Below are 17129 nucleotides of genomic sequence, written 5' to 3'. Positions count from 1 at the left end.
CCCCGGCGCTGCGTGCTCGGTCCTTACCACGCGGTATTAATGTTTATTTATTTATTCATTWATTCCTTTTACGCAGCACTTTCGACGTGGCCGTGGTCGGTGCCGGGATCGTGGGGCTGGCGTCGGCCCGGGAGCTCGTCCTGCGYCACCCGTCGCTCGCCTTCGCCGTGCTGGAGAAGGAGAAGGAGCTGGGTACGAYGTGGGGGCTCCCCGCGCCGCTGCTGGGGTCTCCACGGGTCTCGCGGCGGCGGCACCTCCTCGCAGAGCGTCCTCCTTTGGGGCCTTGCTCGGCGAGGAGGGCGAGCTTGTGCCCTCGGGCGCTGCTCTTGCTCTGGGAGAAGAGTCGGTGGGTAAAGAGCAAAACAGGGGTGTGAAAGCTGCTCAAAAACGTTCTGGAACTGCCGGTCTGGGCAAAAGTGACGCCTGTCAAGCGTCAGAACTGTAAACCGTGGTCATTTTTCCTGTGTTTCTGGACACCGCCGTTCACGTGGGAGGCCAAAGGTGAAGAACGAATGCAGCGATAGCTGGGAAGACGCTGCTAGTTACTGGCGCAGCGTAGCCGGAGTAAAAAGGCACAGCTACCACTGTGAACGGTTATTTTATCCGTGTTCAGGGACACGGGAAATCCAGGCTTTGAAATAAGAAAGTCTGAGCCCTGTCGTGTCCTTCTGTGAAAGCTGTTCTGACCCGCTCAAAACGAGCACAGGTTCAGCGAGCATCGGCAGTCCCTTCGCACGAAGCACTTACGGAGATACCCAGGCGCTTAGGGTAGGGAGGAGCAACCCCAGGAATCCTGCAAACTGCTAACACGAAATAAGAGCGCAAGCTCTTGCTTTAAGCGGCTCCATCAGCCAGGCTATGCATCGCTCTTGGTGAGCGGGTGCATTTAAAATATGAAATGCCTTTGGATTGCCAAGACGGTGCGCGCAAGAAGTGGTCACCAGGGGTGTGAGCGCAAAGCAGGGATGACACTTGAGGGTCGATATTTTAAGAGGGAGAACCCGTCCAAATTACTTGGAACAAAAAGCTAAGTGTAGTATGTTCTTGATGTCTTCCATCTCTATTTTACTTAGTTATGAAGAGGAAATAGCAACCAAATCTGGCTCACGAATATTTGAAAAGCCTCCCAGGCCTGCCAGCACATCCGAAGAAGCTGAGGACTGCACTGACGTTAAGATAGATGAGGCCTTTACAGATGCATTTCCCTTAGGAAATGGAATTTCCTAAAATTAATTTTGATATGTAGAAAGTTTGGATTCATTGGCATGCAATTGTAGCCCTTGGAGGCTTGGAAGAAAAACTCGTAATGTTTTTCCTGTTGACTCAGCTCACTGCAAGCTGTGATTATTTATTATTAACTAGGTGCTGCTGTGTCAGTATTTTGCTAGCGTTTTGAGACCAGGGAGCAATTGTGCGTGCTGTGTAGTTATTTGATTTGAGGATCTCTTGTAACACTCATTTAGGGCAGGACTTTAAATTGCTCATTTTTCTGACAGCTGGCCTAATTAAGGTATGAACCAATCATGGGAACATGTATTTTAACAACACGCTTTTCTTTTTATTTAGCTCATCACCAGAGTGGACATAACAGCGGTGTGATTCATAGCGGAATCTACTACACCCCGGGATCTCTGAAAGCTAAGCTGTGTGTGCAGGGCGCAGCCCTCTGCTATGAGTACTGCGACCAGAAGGGAATACCGTATAAACAGTGCGGGAAGGTATAGGAACTGCTGTGTATTCTTTGCCTTTCGAAACTGTGGCTGCATATTGTATGTTACGGTGTATGGCGTAGACATGGTTATGGTATTTTCAAGCAGGAGATGCTTTTGTGCAACGCTTACTACCTTCAGGAAGAATCTACCTTTTTTTTTTTTTCTCCCTTCCTTCCAGCAGTTCAAATCAGTTCCTTCTCTGGGCCTAAGCAGTAAATTCTCCTTAACTGAGGGCTGAGCTGAAATACCCCAGGTAAAGGCAGAAGCTGAGTGCTACAGAGTGGCACCCATGTAGAGCCGCTAGCTCCAGGGAGTACAAAGGCTCTCAGTATGCTTGTGCCACGCTTCTTGGCCTACCAAGCTCTGAAAAGACTCACTGTATTCATGCAGCTCCAGATGCGACCCAGCTACCTGCATTTATGCCATGTTACCTCCAGCTAATACAACCTAAAATGCTGGGGAAGTAAGAATGGCTATACTGATTCAGATTAGGGTCCACCCAACCCTATATCCTGTTTCCAGGAGTGTCTATAAACAGAGACCAAGGAAAGAATAAGAACAGGAGAAGAAAATGTGATAAACTCTTCCAGCTTCAAACCATTTTCAGCCCAGGATAATCTGTGAGCCTGATCTGGCTTCTCTGTTGTGATTGTTAATGAATTCTCTTCCAAGTACTTTTCCGTTAAAACTTTTTGCATCAGAGCATCCTTTGGCGAGCAGTTCCAGAGGTCAATAACCCATTGCATGAAGAGCTACCTCCTTTCGTTTTGAAACCAGCTCCTCTTAGCTTCATCTGATGGCCCTTAGTCCCTGTACTGGTGGTGAACAGTTGATCTGTGCTCATGCTCTCCAGGTCAATCATAATTTTCTCTCTCTTCCTCCCCCAATGTCATCTCTCTCAGCCGGTGAGTCCTAGTCTACTCAGTCATTCCTCTTAGAGCAGCTGTTTCATGACTCTGATCATCCCTGCCCTCCTTCTCTGAACCATTTYTAGTTTTAATGCATCTTTGATACAAGATGAGATGTTCCGATCATTCAATTTGGGGCTTTTTTGAYTGCTGCTGAGCAYTGAGCTGTTGTTTTCACAGGATTGTTTATCATAACCCTACGGCTAAGACTGTTTTTCCCATCATTTCACGTTTATCTACATTGAATTTCATCTGCTATTTCATTAGCCAGCTGTTTCGTTTACCTCCTAAGGTCCTTTGGCAGTTCTTTAGAGACAGCTCTTGTCCGAACCACCTTGAATCTCTTTGCAGCATGGCCAGACTTTCTCACCTCCCTGGTCACCTCTTTCCAGGTAACTCATGAACATCCTGGACAGCACCAGCCTCTCTCTTATCAGTGCCGTGCAGACCCGTCTGCTGCKGCAAGAGGCAGGTCATGGTCTCCTGGCTCAGTGGCTCTTCCTCAGCGCCRGCTGGGCCCTGGGTGCAGGTGCTGGTGCTTAGTCAATAATCTCTTGCACATCCTGGGGTGCAGAGCGGAGATGCCGGGACGTGGCAGTGCTGATGGGCCCTGCGCCGGCGTCGTGTTTGTGTTGCTCTGACCGCGCAGAGCCCTGAGTGTGCACGCTGCGCTCCTTGAGCTGGGTCACAAGATGGCACTGTTGATTTGCGCAGTGATGCACCCAAAGTTAGGCGCCTACCAGCCTGTGCTGAACCCAAAGCCCAAAGACATGGGGTGGGACAGCAGACTTGCTCTGCAGGAGTCAAGCTGGGCTTAGGGGGGCTAGCACTGACCCAGAGGCGTTGCTGGTCCTTTGCCAATGCTGAATCAGTGTGCTTCTGTGTCACCTGCCCCAGCAGTCTCTATCCCAGGGAAGATAAGGCTGAGGCACTAAGGCTAGTTTGAAACGAAAGGCTTGGAGAACTCGGAGCAACAGTGCCTGTGTTGCTAGACCTGAGCTGCCTCTGGAAGTGGTATGGACTGTGCAAACTCGGCTCTCGTGTTCTTGGCACAGGTAATTCACAGCCTGGACAAAGCTCTTCCGATAGTTGAGAGCTAACTTTGTGCTGAAATGAAGCGAGCCTAGTGCAGTCCAGGTTAGACACCATGTCAGCACCCCTCCTTGCTCTAATGTCAAAACTGTTTGAGATTTGTACATCTTGGGTTAAGGTAAACTTTATGTTTAGAAGCATCCCAGTGGCTCTTTAAAAGCATGCGTTCCTCTTTCACATTCAGATTTGTGGTCACATAGTACTTTTAGCAAATATTATCCATGGATAGTCGCTTAAACTATATTTTAACATTTGTTTTTCACTGTCTCCTTAATACACTAGTCCTTTATCGGTAACAGTAGGCATTTATAGAATCTCGTGCCATTGATGGCACAAACTACAGCTTTTTCCCTCGCACTATAATTCTCTGTTCACTCACTGACGATTGCTTGCTGTTAGCTTGGGCTCGATGCCACGTCGGAGCTGGCTTCGCGTGTTTTGCTCACTGCTGTGCCTTGTCATCTTTTCTGAAGCTGATTGTAGCCGTTGAACAAGACGAAATTCCAAGACTCAAAGCTCTGTACRAAAGAGGGCTGCAGAACAACGTCCGAGATCTGAAGTTGATTGGAGCAAAAGAAATACAAGCAAAAGAGCCCTTCTGCAGGGTAAGGGGTTTTCTTATTCTTAAATGGAATATAAACTGCCAGTTTCTCAGGTGATGTTATTTAATGCGCATATGTTTCTGGCCTTGAGGTAATTTGTATGTGTGACAAATTCGAAAGAGAGTCTGAAGGCCCAGAAGAAATATAATTGCCAACAAAAATAAATGTATCTATTCACTTCTGGAACTGTTTAGCATGACACAATCTTTCATATGCATGTGCTATTACATACAAATTAGACCAGGTCTATCACAACTGTAGGAGATCCTGAAGAATCTTTCTTGTTGGCACCTGCTTTCACCCCAGATTTTTGCTGCTTGCCTGTTCTCGTTCCCATGTTCATCCGTTCATCGTTCACTTCTCTGTGTGCTGAAATCGTACAGAGCTGCTGCTGCGCTAATTGCAAATGATGCGCTGGCGGCATCCCAAGGGCCAGCATTCCTAAATTAGAGAGCGGGTGATGTTTCACTTGCAGCCTCCAAAAGGAGCCGGAATTACCTGGGTCAAAGTCGAAAGAAGACTTGTTAGTCCCTGTGCAGGACTGAATCTAGAGGCAAATGGACAGAGCCAACAAGTTGTTGGAATTGCATCCTTTTTTCAGCTTTGCACAGAGGTGTCCTCCCTCATGTTGGTTTTCAGGGAAAAAAAACAGTTCTCTCACCAGTGACAATCAGTGATTTTCTCCTTCTACTTGCAGGTACTTTCTCCTATGTTTTTGTGGTTGATAGATAGATTTTCCTTTGCCAAGATCAGAGCTGTTATATCTGCGTTTATGCTGAGCTGATTCTGCCCCTTCCCACCAAGATCATTTAACTGATACTAAACTTGGTAGTGCAGCAATGAAAATTCCTTCCTATCTGCAAGCACAAATTTGGATGGAGCCGATTTCAACCCAGTTGCTTCCTGCACGTAGAGTTGTTATGTAGCATTTCTCAGCCTGTTTATTTTGACAGCAGGAGGAACGTAAGTAGCTTGTGGAATACAGATTTGCTGTTGTTTAGTGGATCTTTGACTGAAAGGAAAATCTGGATGTAAATGCCCCATGCTGTTTCATCTGGCAAGTGTCTGCTGTTGGTGTAGTTGCATGACTTGTTGCTTGGGAGTAGTTGTAGGCACAGATAAAAATTTTCTGGAGAGGAATAATTTTGGGGGTTTTTTCTTTTGCTTTTTTTTTTTCTTTTAGCATTTTGTGTCTGCTCTTTAACACATTTTTTGCATGTTTAAGATCCAGCTGAGCATCTACTTCTGCAAATGGCTACATTCAGATGGGTCTGTCGTCTCTTGGTTTGGTTTCCTTAGCTGAATCCTTTCCTCCTAAGCAAAGGGAGCTTGAATGGTGTTAATTGTAAAGAACACGTTGTACTGTATTATCAAGTAGAGAGGAAGGTTGTGTGTTAGGTTTCGTTTTATGAACCGTTCTGTGTCGGGGCGTTTAGATGGCCCTTATTATTGTAGGATCTGAATGCCTGGCGATGTTTGACACATTCACGTTTGAAGCATCTCTTTGAGGTAAAGCACTCCTACTATCCCAATTTTATAGATGGAACTAGGAAACCGTTGTGATGTCATCTAGCGTGATAAAAATTATGTGAGAAACAGCCTTTTTGGTGTAAAGATAGTAAAATGTCATTGTGAAACATTAACAATTCTAGCTGTGTACTGAACTTTGGGTGCTTTCTGCGAGGGCAAGTGCAGGCTGTTGTCTAGCTCAGCAAGGACGTTTCTCTCTGATACGCAAGGCAGTGAGTGTTGAGACCTGGCCAGATCGTGTCTTGAGCCTCGGAGGAGTCCTTGGCAGGAGCCCTGTGTCAGGCAGAACTCCCAAGCAACCGTTTGTAGATGGAATTACACAGCGCATGGGGAAAAATAAATACATATTTGCTGAAGCCAGGGTTAAGTAACCTGTTTTATCATTGACAGCTCTGTAGGAAAGCACTGTTTATGCTGTAGTTTCATGATCACTGTAATCCAGCCTGAGTTTTTCTGGCCATATTAGTTTCAGCACATATGAACACTAGAGTTGGCCCATAAAGAGACTATGAACAAACATCAGAAACGGGGAGACCGGAGCACTCCCGTCTCAGCGGCAGCGCGCATTATACCAGATGGAATATACTGTGTATCTAAGACCAAAGTGCACAGATAACTTTCGCTGTGTTTCTGCATCTTGCTCAATACCGTTTCAGGGTCTGATGGCCCTTGATTCTCCATACACTGGCATTGTGAATTATAGACAAGTGGCCCAGTCCTACGCTGAAGACTTCCGGGAAGCAGGTGGGACGATCCTGACTGATTTTGAAGTGACAAACGTGGAGATGGCTAAAGAAAGTCCTCCAGAAAATGAAGATGGTAAGATTTTGTTCAAAACATGTTCGTTGTAACTGAAACTGCGTTTTAGCCCCTCTCTCTCTTAGGGATATGTTTAGATGAAAGACAAAATAATGTTGGTGAGAGTACTGAGCAAACTCAGTTTTTTTCCCAGGCAGGTCACCCTTCAGTTGAAACATTAGATGTTGGCAAAAGAAAATGCCAGTAAAATAGAGGAAGTAGGTTGTTCTCTTCACAGTAAAAATGTGTTTAGCTGGGTATTACATGTACATGTTTGTGACTCTTTCTTCTGTCCTAGAGGGCAGGCTGGACCCACGCTGCAGTCAGGCTGTAGGGTGCGGAAGGGTGAAGAAAATTACTGATTCACAAACACGGTTATGTCCAACAGCATTTGCTCCGTAACCTGAAGATATTCCAGTGGAAGAACACTTCATCCTAACAAGCTGCCTGTTCTGTCAGCTTTCTGTTATATAGTCTATTAATTCCTTCTCTTGTCTAATTATATTACAGGGCTGAAATACCCAGTCGTTGTTAGGAACTCTAAGGTAAGAACTAAGCTGAAGATTTAATTGCTTGATAGGAAGCTGTTTCTTCTTTTCTTAAGAATTTTTGTTGAGCTCCGGTGCTTTAATCGACTCTCTAAAAAAGTTAGAACACTGCAGTTTAGTAACATGTTCGTTGTCGTCTAGGACTGCTGTTATAAAAGACAACTTCAGTCAGTTCCTAACAAAGCATACGACCACGTTCAGATTTCACTGTGTAAGCAAATAATAAAGCATTTATGACTTTTTCCTTCTGCTGCATAACATGCGTTTGACTGTATGTGCCCCTTATCTTTCTGATTTGCACATTCTTCTGTTTGTTTTTTCCATGGGCTGTTTTTGTGACTCACTTGATAAGAAACACTTATTTTCGTATTTGTCCTTCAATCTTTGGCTTCTATAAAAATGATAAGGAGGCGTTTGTAATTGCTTTTTAGTAAGAAAGCTAGGAGATAATCTAGTAAAACAGGTGCAAATCCTGGAGTCATTCCTGCACGTCGGTTAATGCTGCACAGCGAATGTAGTAGTAACCTTTTCATCTTCAGGAGTGGATAACTGGACTCTTAAAAAAATAATAATAAAGAAGCAAAAAAAAACCCTGATAAACAAACACCCCCCACACACACTCTTTCAAGTTACTGTTTCTTTTTTGTTCTGTTTCCCCTCTTTCATTAAAAAGTAGCCTCCAAAATCTGTTAGATTCCCTCACCAAAAACTTAAACAAAATTTATGAAAATATTTTTAGTTGAAAGAAGAATAAAAACCACAGTTTTCGAAAACGAGTAGCATAAGGTATGTAGATAATAGATTTAGATTTCTTTATTTAGAAAGAAGTATGAAGGTAGTAAGGTGTTTAGGTATTTAACAGCTGTGCATAACTGCGTGCTATGAACTCGTGTGGCTTTCTGGATACCATTCGGTATTACAAACCACTCCTAGTGTGGGGGGTGAAATCTGTTAAGGGCCTTATTTAACCAAATATATCGCGGTTGCTTAACTACCCCACCTCTAACGTCCCCTCTGGTAATGAAAGCCTGGCCAGGGAGCTGCTGGCTAGGACGGCGTCGGCGTTCTCTAGGATGGAGGCAGAAAGGAGGGAGCGCCGAAGGGAGACGGTCGGTTTGCTGGAGGAGCGGTCGCCGGCTCTGACGCACTGGGCGCCTGCCCTGCCGCTCGTGCGATGCACGAGGCTCTGYGGACCGGGCCGGGAGCCTGCAGGGAGCCTGAGAGCTGGCGACACCTTTCTTTTTCTTTTTTCTTCTTTTTCTTCTTTTTTCTTCNTTTTAATTATGTATGCAGTGTATACATGAAAGATCAAATGTTTGCAGTAGATTTCCATGCCAGGCAACCAGAGCCCAAACGGTTTGTGAAACTGATCTTTTTTCTTCTTTTTCTTCTTTTTTCTTCCCTTTTTTTTTTTTTTTCCTGTAAAGATTCTTCCGGTCCTACCTGTCCAATGAATTGCCATTGTGGGATAGTTCTCCAGGGAACAAGGGAGAATATTATCAAGAATTAAAGGAAACAACTGAAATGTTTCAGCCTGTCTGCAAAAACGTAGTTGTTTTTCTTAACTCATTTTTTGAGGTTTGTAGTTGGGGATTTTTTTTGTTTTTTAAGTTCATATGTTGAATTTTTAGCTGTGTGTTTGTTTGTTTTTTTCCCTAGGGTGAGGAAATCTACTGCCGGCACGTTGTGACCTGTGCAGGGCTTTACTCRGACCGCTTGTCTGAAATAAGTGGCTGCAGCCCTGAACCTCGTATCGTGCCCTTCCGTGGAGATTATTTGCTGCTAAAGCCAGAAAAGTGCTATATGGTTAAAGGAAACATTTACCCGGTGTGTACTCTCTTTTGGGATTTTGCAGTGTGTTTTGAGAACTGCTAAAACTATAGAAACAGGGGCAGCGATGTGCAATATGTGAATATAGATTCAGCTGCTTTCTGACAGGACAGCTTGTTCCTGTTAATTCTTGAGGAACAGGTAGAGGTACCATGCTGAAATATTGTTTCCAGTGGGTTTGTTGTTTGTCTATTTAAATAAAGAAATGAATTAGCTTTAGGGTTTTTAGGGAAGGAATGAGACGTTTAATATGATGGCCATGTGCCCACGAAAGCCTGGCTTCTTTCTTTAAGTTATAATATAAACCTGTAGAGAGGATTCAAAAGCCCCTGAAGGACGACAGTAAGTAATGAATTACTTAGGTGTAGGCTTCGATTTTGTGTACTGATTCCCCAAGCTCAGCTTTCTGAATATGACCTTAGATTTGCCCGCTGCCCACTGGAGCGGGCTGCCCTGGGGGCGCTGTGGAACCGCGGGGCCCGGGTGTCCGTCCGACCTGCTCCCCGCTGGGCTCGATTCAGGATCGTGTCGTGGCGCGGGAGGGAGGACGTAGCTGGGATGGCCGGGTGCCTCCCTGCGTTGCTTCGCGCCTCTGTGAGCGGGGCTGTCGCTCCTTGAAATGATCCCTTAGGGCCAAACGTGAGAATGAGATTAGGAAATTGCACGGATCTGTTTGTGGAGTGGTTCCACTAAGCTCAGAAAATGTTAAAAGCCTGTTTTTATTGGGAAAAGCAGTGCAGAAGAAAAACGAGTGCAGGAGCCAGTTGTGTGGCTGTTTTGCCATGAGGATTGGAAATAAAAATGGCAAATGGATTTCTTTCTTTTCACTTGTTTATTTAAAATAAATCACTTCCTTTTATTGGGAGCATAACTCCCGTAGTGCGTTTTGTTTTGTTTTACCTGCCGTGTCCTGCTCGGTGAACTCTAAACGTCTGTACTTTCCCCCTCGCAAATGTTTTCCCGGTTCCTGGAGGAATTTGTTGGCTTGAGCGGTCATGTGGCTGTTTCTCTGATCTGGTTTGAAGGAGCTGTAATAACGGTTGTATCCTGCTTTAGGTTCCCAATCCTCGGTTTCCTTTTCTGGGATTTCATTTCACACCGAGAATGGATGGCAGCGTTTGGCTTGGTCCTAATGCAGTGCTAGCCTTTAAGCGAGAGGGCTACAAATTGCTCGACTTCAGCCCTACGGACTTTTTGGATGCTGTTCTGTACAGGTAATCTTTTTGGCTCCYGTGTACAGTTATTTAAATGTCAGGTTATGACTCCGCGGAAGCTAGTTCTTGTCAAAAACCTTGCTGTTGCTTTTGCCAAGTTTTAGGTCTGTTTGAAGACAGTTGGGCTGCTATGGGTGGACTTCTCCAAGACATTTAACTTCCTGTGATATAATATTTGAATTATTTGAAGCTACCAAGGCATGTCTCAGCAGGCCTGAGAATGTAGCCGCTAATGGGAAAGCACTGGCGAGCCGCATTGCTGCTAGCGGGGCTCCTCCAGGGTTGGTTTTGGTCCAATGCAGTGTAATGTTTTAATCAACCTAGACAGTGTGATAAAATCTCTGCAGAGGGTTCTTGGAAAAGAGAATACACAGATCTGAATTGCCTTATTAAACTTAATAAGACCATGCATTTAAAAAATGTCCAAATGCAAGAAAATATGTTAGGAGCCAAGAACACCGGCTGGGAAGCTGTCTTGGAAAGTAGCATCTGAGAGGAATTAGGAATCACTGCAAAAAGTGCAAGCAGAAATAAACAGGGTATCTGTAGAAGGTAAGAGAAATTTTGCTCCTGTATAAAGGATTGGACAGACCACTACTGAGCGCTCAACTCTGGAAATTAGACTTGAAAAAGGATGTGGAAATATTGGGGAGAATCCAAGCAGGGGCTGCAAAACGGTCAGGGAAAGAGAGCTTTCTGGCAAGGAGCATGACTTAAGGCAGTTTATTAAAGGAAATAGTTGAAGCATCTGGATCACTGTCTATGGCTACTAATATCGGCAGACTTGAGAAAGCGAGGCAAGCAAACAAGACTTGCAAAGACCTAGCAAAATTCATTAACTGAAAGCTGAGGTTTTTAGGAGGGTGATGGTCTTCAGAATGATAGTGGGGGGGGAAAAAAGTCTCAAGTGATGTCTCTCTCTTCTCTCATGCCCGTGGGCTTTCAGTCTTTTACTACTTCATTGGACCAGTGAAAAATCCTAGGCATAGGCAGGACTAGTGTCCAGAGTGAAGTCTCACAGAAGCAATTTAGCTGGAACACCAGAGCTCTGTTAGCCAGACTTGTTGGCGTGGGGAAGGAGGAACGTGTGTTTCTCAAGTAGAAAGCGCTGCTCGGATCGCTAATGTTGGGAATGGGAGCTTTTGCCCTACAATTGCATCTGCTGCCTTGTGTTGTTACAGAGCGTTAGTTCGACGTGGCTGCATTTTTCATGGAAGACGCAGTTTTGCTGCAGTTATTTTTTCTCTCCGCAGTGGGCTGTGGAAGCTGGTGCTGAGAAACTTCTCGTACGGACTGAGCGAAGTGTACAGAGCGTGTTTCCTTAGCGCACAGGTGAAGCAGCTGCAGAGGTTCATCCCTGAGGTCACCGTCAATGATATACTCAGGTAAAGAACACTTTTCTTGTTAGTAACATCCAGCGGCCTGTTAAATCTCTTAGTCTAAACACTAGTAAATGTATCATTAGCTTACTCTGAAATATGTTGCCAAAACGCAGAAGCATTCAGATGCTTTCCACAGGAACGTTTTTTTATCTTGTGTACACTTGTGTACAGACAAGTTTGATGAATATTTGTTTGACTTCATGCCTCTCCATAGGCTGGAATTCACGTACGTGACATATTCACCACAAAAAACAAAGAGTCTCTTCATCCTAATGACATATCCAGTAGCATGAACATAATTTGAGTTCACAAAGGAAGAAAAACACTAATGAAATTCACAGGTGAAGCCAGATTGGTAGTTTTTACTGATATTACTAGAGGGAGGGAAATAGCGTAAAGATACCCCTGGGTAATTTTTTTTTGTCTAGGAAGAGAGAAGACTGCAAATTGACCCTGAGAAGGGAGAAGATGGTTTAAAGCATAGCTGTTTAATGAGAAGAAGGGAAGTGGAAAGCTGTAGGGCTGGRAGAGATCTAGAGCTGGCGGAGGTCRTAGGAAGGTGCTTGCACCTCTRTGTATTGTAGGAGAAGGAGAACAGTGCTGTTTTTGCAGGTGTGTTGGAGAGCACTGTGCCTTCAGGTGAGGGATTGAATATTRTCTTAGTTCGATCACCTCAATTAAATTGTATTCAGCTTCTTGATATATTAAGATATATGAGATGAACAGATTCAAAGGAGTTTAAAATGTCATTTACCTTATTGCTTTGGAGACTTAAAACTAGACGGGCTGGGAGACTGGAATGATCTCCCCGGCCTCGTTGGTGGAAGATTTGCAAATCTGAGCCTTGTGGGAGAGRTGAAAAAGGAGAAACTCACTGATCAGGACTGGAGAGATGAAGTCCCGGAGCTGCAAATTGCTGGTGACTGGAGAATATTTGAAAGAAGTCTTCTGTGCTTTTCCTGTTCTTATCATATCAGCATTTGACTGTGGCTGGACGCAAAGTACTTGATTAGGTGGATCTTTAATCTGACCCAATGTAAATGTCGTTCTTATAAGAATAGAGTAGCAGAAATTTCCATTTTGGGGGTTATTTTTAGTAAAATGATACTCTTGATTCTTGTCTCTCTAACTCTAAATGAACAATGTGTTTATGGTTATTCGAGAAACCGCCTGAGGTGGTAACACCCAGTAAGGTGTTACAGAATGGCAGAACAAGCGATATCTGAGAAATGAAAGCAAATTTCCTAGGCTGACTTGGAGCCAATGAAGTGTAGTAGCTTTGTTTTTGCCACCAGAGGGTCACAGAAACTCCAACAAGACACAAACTTTTACAAAATTATTCTGTTTTGAGCTATTATGTCAGATCTCTGCCTATCTGCCTCTGTATTATCTCTGAGGAGAGAATTTGGTGTCGTTTCCTGCAGTGCTTTCACCTCTGAGATGAGATGTAGGAGCCACAGATGTTCACGTATCCCTCGTGCTTCTCAGTTCTGTAAAGAGGTGCTAGTGCCCTTTACAATCATCCTAACCATCCTTTTGCAGTCTTTCTTGTCATCTTTTCTAAAATGAGCGTTGGGAAAATATTGGTGCTTATACTCGYGCAGAAAGTCCCCGCGCAGGTATCAGTACATTTTTCTGTTTATGGTTCCTCGCTGCTGGGGAAGATTCATTGGCCTGCCGTAGAAGAGCTTGGTCTTAATGAGGCCTTAAAATGCGGCAGAAATCCTTAAACTCTTACGCTTGCTGACAGTCAGACAGCTGCTGCATCGAGCTCAAGATGGCAGGTAGTCGTGCCGTCAAAGGATTTGGAAAGAGCGTGGTTAGCTCGTGAAAAGCTGCAGCCCTGCGCTGCTTCTTTCTGTGCACAGTGCTCAGGGGCTGTGATGCTGCCTTGAGATTTGGGTGATCGGGTTCAGCTCCCTGCTCTGCCTTGCAGCCTTGGGCAAACCTTGAGAATTTGTCTACCTGAAGAAGTTTAGCAGATGTAATTTTTAATGTGATAGCCCAGAATAACTTCCTGAGCGGGTATGCTTACCTGGGCTAAGTGTGTCTGCTGGCAAGCGAGACCACCCCTCCCTCCCTCCCTCTTTTTTAGCGGTAAGGTGCGTGTCACGCTATGAAGGTTTGTTAGTAACCTAGAAAGTTAGATAGCTATCTAGATGGTAATCTAGTAAGCTAGAAAATTTATCTGTGTGCATGAGTTTCTGTTCTTGGGTTTTGCCTTGCTTTTTCATCTGCAAAAGGAGGTTTATAGCACTTCCAAACTTCCGCTGGAGAGAATGCTATGCTAATAAATGCTTTAAAAAATTATGAGGCACTTGATACTGTGATAGTGAGGACCATAGAAATATCTGTAAGCAATGATCATGAACTTTTAATCTGTTGAGTAGGATTAATGAGCACAGATGCTCCCTATTTTTGCACGTGCTATGAAGATATTGGCAGTAAAGTAGTCTTATCGAGCCTTATGATCACACATCTATTTAGCTATCAAATGAGACGTATATGGTTAGGTACTGTGCAAATTGCACAGCTGTAAAACATTTTCAGGGTGTGTTACACATTACTTTCCATGGGAAAACCGTGGCGCTACAAATGGTGCAATATATTCGTGTAGTGAAAGACAAAGAATGCCTTTTCCTTTCTTGACAGACGTGATAACTGGTACAAATACAAATGTTTGTGGCCATTTATATAATTGTTATTGTTGATCTTGATGCTATATATTGTGCTCTAAACTCTCAGAAAAATGTGCCAAAGGTTGGATAAAATCTGTATAATTTTAAAATCCATGTGACTTTATTTTAGATCCCTCTTTTTGATCTAGAATAAGGCAGACTTGTGTCTTCTCTTGTCCTCTCTTTCTGTGGAATGTAGAAGCTTCAGTAGCTTCTTAATCTTACACAGAGGGATCCCCAGGCTAAAAAGTGTGGTTTTAAACATGTGTTTCCAGGTGCTTGTACTTAATTCCTGGGTCCTCCCTGACATTTCTGAAAGAAGTCACTCTTGCTGGCCTTAGCCTTCGTTGTAGTTCAGTGACATTGGCTGGATAGTTAACTCGCAACATTTTCTCTCTAATGGTGAGCTCTTCCTTTAATTTGCAGGGGTCCGTCTGGAGTGAGAGCCCAAGCGTTGGACAGTGATGGAAATCTGGTAGATGACTTTGTCTTTGATGGAGGCACTGGAGATATCGGAAGCAGAATTCTTCATGTCAGAAATGCCCCGTCTCCTGCTGCTACCTCCTCCCTTGCCATCGCAAAAATGATTGCGGATGAAGTGAAGCAAAGATTTGAACTGTGAACGATTGACAGGTTCAGTGGTGTTTTACCCCTCATATCCGTGTAGCACTGGATGAACTCTGCAGCCTGTAAGGACAAAGATAAAACGGGCAACTTGCTTGCCCGATCAGCGCTGGTATAGCTGCGTGCAAAACCAGCCGCTGCAATGTTTGCCTTTGCAAGCCCACGACTTAGCAACTTCCCAAATAAAGGAGCTGCGATGCCCGATAAAATCTGGTGCTATACCAGCGTCTGCAAGAAAGCAGCACGTGGCCAAACCACAGTGAAGGCTGCCTCGTTCGCCCGAGCAGGGAGAGTCTGCGGAGCGGCTGGTGCTGGGCTCTCAGCGAGGGTCCCAGGGCAGTCGCGGGCCATAGGGGGAGCCCAAATTGCCGCTGACTTTCCGTGCCTCCTCCTGGTGCTCTATAGAGGCAGGATGATCCTCTGAAAAACCACAAGCCTGGGGAGGTTCTCTGTGTGTTTTCTCGCTGTCTTTTCTTTAAATTGGTTTGGAGCATTCAGTCCCCTAACTTAAAATAATGGAGATAAAAGGATAAACAGTGCTTAAGGGTTCTGCAAATATGGAATTAAGGGCTTTATCATAGACTGAAAACAAAATTCAGAGCCTTCTACGTGAATGTAGAGTGTGTCAGAGAAAAATAAGCCTAACAAGGGATTACCAAATCCAAGTAAATTTAGATATGTGATTCAGATATGCAGTCTGTCTGATCTGTCTCTGCTTTTGTGTACAGCTGAAATCAAAATGTATACATAAACAGTCATTTTTCATCTAACCTAAATTTGGGAAGTCGCCACTGATCAGGAACTACATTGGTGGGTGGGTTTGTTTTTTTTCCCTTTGAATACTGGTAATGCAGAAGGAGCTTATCTCTGTAGAGCATGTTGAGCAATGCAGTGGAAATGGTCTTTGTAAAGGCAAACGCGAAGGGAGGGAAGCTACAGAAACCTGTCTTAATTGAGTCATGTTGCATACTACTTCCCTTAGAGCCCGAACAGCGATGAGTCAGGAAGGTTTCCCATTTCCCAGATGTCTGGCACGAGGGGAGCTTAGAACATACTGGTTACTCTTGCAAACTCCTATTTATACTTGAAGCATTATCAAAGGCGCACCTGGAAGAGAATCCGTATGGAGAATGTGCTTTGAAATAGAGCTGTTGAACAAATTTGGTGCTAAGCTAACCGAGTATCTCGGTGTGTTCTGCGTAATTGCTGCAAAAAAAAGAATTATGTGGCCCCAGGGACAAAGTACTTCGGAATACTTCTAAAGCAGATGTTCACAGGATGTTGGGTAATACAGATAATTGTGGGTAGTTTGCTACCAGGCAATTTGCCATACTCTTTTTTTTTTTTTAAGTTTCTTTCTGTACTTCTCTAACATGCGTGAGGGAGCATGTTAGCATAGGAGGTCAGGTGTGCTGTTTTTTTTCTTGGTGACATCTACTTTACTGGAAAAGTGACTCCCGTATAAGGGCAACCTGGAAATTCAGATAATCGGTTCCTCAAAGAGAAGCTTTGATGCACATTATTTTTAGCCACAATAAAACTGGATGAAGGCTCAGATGTTCCAAATGCCAAAACATCGTGCAGCTGTGCAAAAGCCGCATCTTCGCAGTGAGACGGTCGTATCTTCACTCCTCTGCAGAAGTGTTGCCTATCAACAGTAAATACTACAAAAAAGATTGCAAAAGCGGCTTCCTCCCACTCAAGGTGTGGCCCTAACGTGTATTAACAGAAGAATGAACATTGAAATGTAAAGCAGTCATGCTGTGGTGAATCGTAAGTCAGCACATTTAACCGTACAGTGCTTTCCAGTCATTCGCTTGCTGTTTTATTCTCAGGAGATGATTATTTTCCGGTAGGCTTTAACTGAAGCTTTCAAATTATAGAATTCTATGAAATATAAATATTTTTAGAGCTAAAGTTTATAAACCTTTCTAAAGCAATTCTGGGAATTAGGATAACGGAGTTTAATACGTAAATTGACACAAAAATGTGAAACTGCATGAATTTCTTTTTCTTTTTTTTTTTAAGGCGTCCAGTCACACGGATGGCTTTGATCACCTCGCCTCCCTCTGTTGTCATTAAAATTGCGTTTTTTTCCAAAATTCGCTGTAGGGTCCATGTGTTTCCGCTGCCGTAGCGAAGCCGGGCGCAGCCGGAGGGTGACGGGCGCCTTGGCTGGGGGCTGCGGCGGCGCCGCGCGCTCGCCAGGGG

General features: G+C 44.3%; 1 protein-coding gene across 1 annotated transcript; it reads left to right on the top strand.

Annotated features, from left to right (window-relative positions):
• Nucleotides 1-32: 32 nt before the first annotated feature.
• Nucleotides 33-15607, top strand: L2HGDH (L-2-hydroxyglutarate dehydrogenase; the record flags this gene model as incomplete). The annotated part of the gene is made up of 9 exons (XM_026056099.1): nucleotides 33-192; nucleotides 1567-1718; nucleotides 4186-4317; nucleotides 6501-6663; nucleotides 7153-7187; nucleotides 8850-9017; nucleotides 10077-10234; nucleotides 11488-11619; nucleotides 14721-15607. Coding segments are annotated over 9 exons (1296 nt in total), but the record flags the coding sequence as incomplete, so codon positions are not given.
• Between the last annotated feature and the right edge of the window lie 1522 nt (nucleotides 15608-17129).

The sequence above is a fragment of the Apteryx rowi genome, unplaced genomic scaffold (genome assembly GCF_003343035.1).
Source record: "Apteryx rowi isolate R43461 unplaced genomic scaffold, aptRow1 scaffold_13, whole genome shotgun sequence".
In the NCBI taxonomy this organism is placed as follows: Eukaryota; Metazoa; Chordata; class Aves; order Apterygiformes; family Apterygidae; genus Apteryx; species Apteryx rowi.
This window is presented reverse-complemented; position numbering and strand designations above follow the sequence as displayed.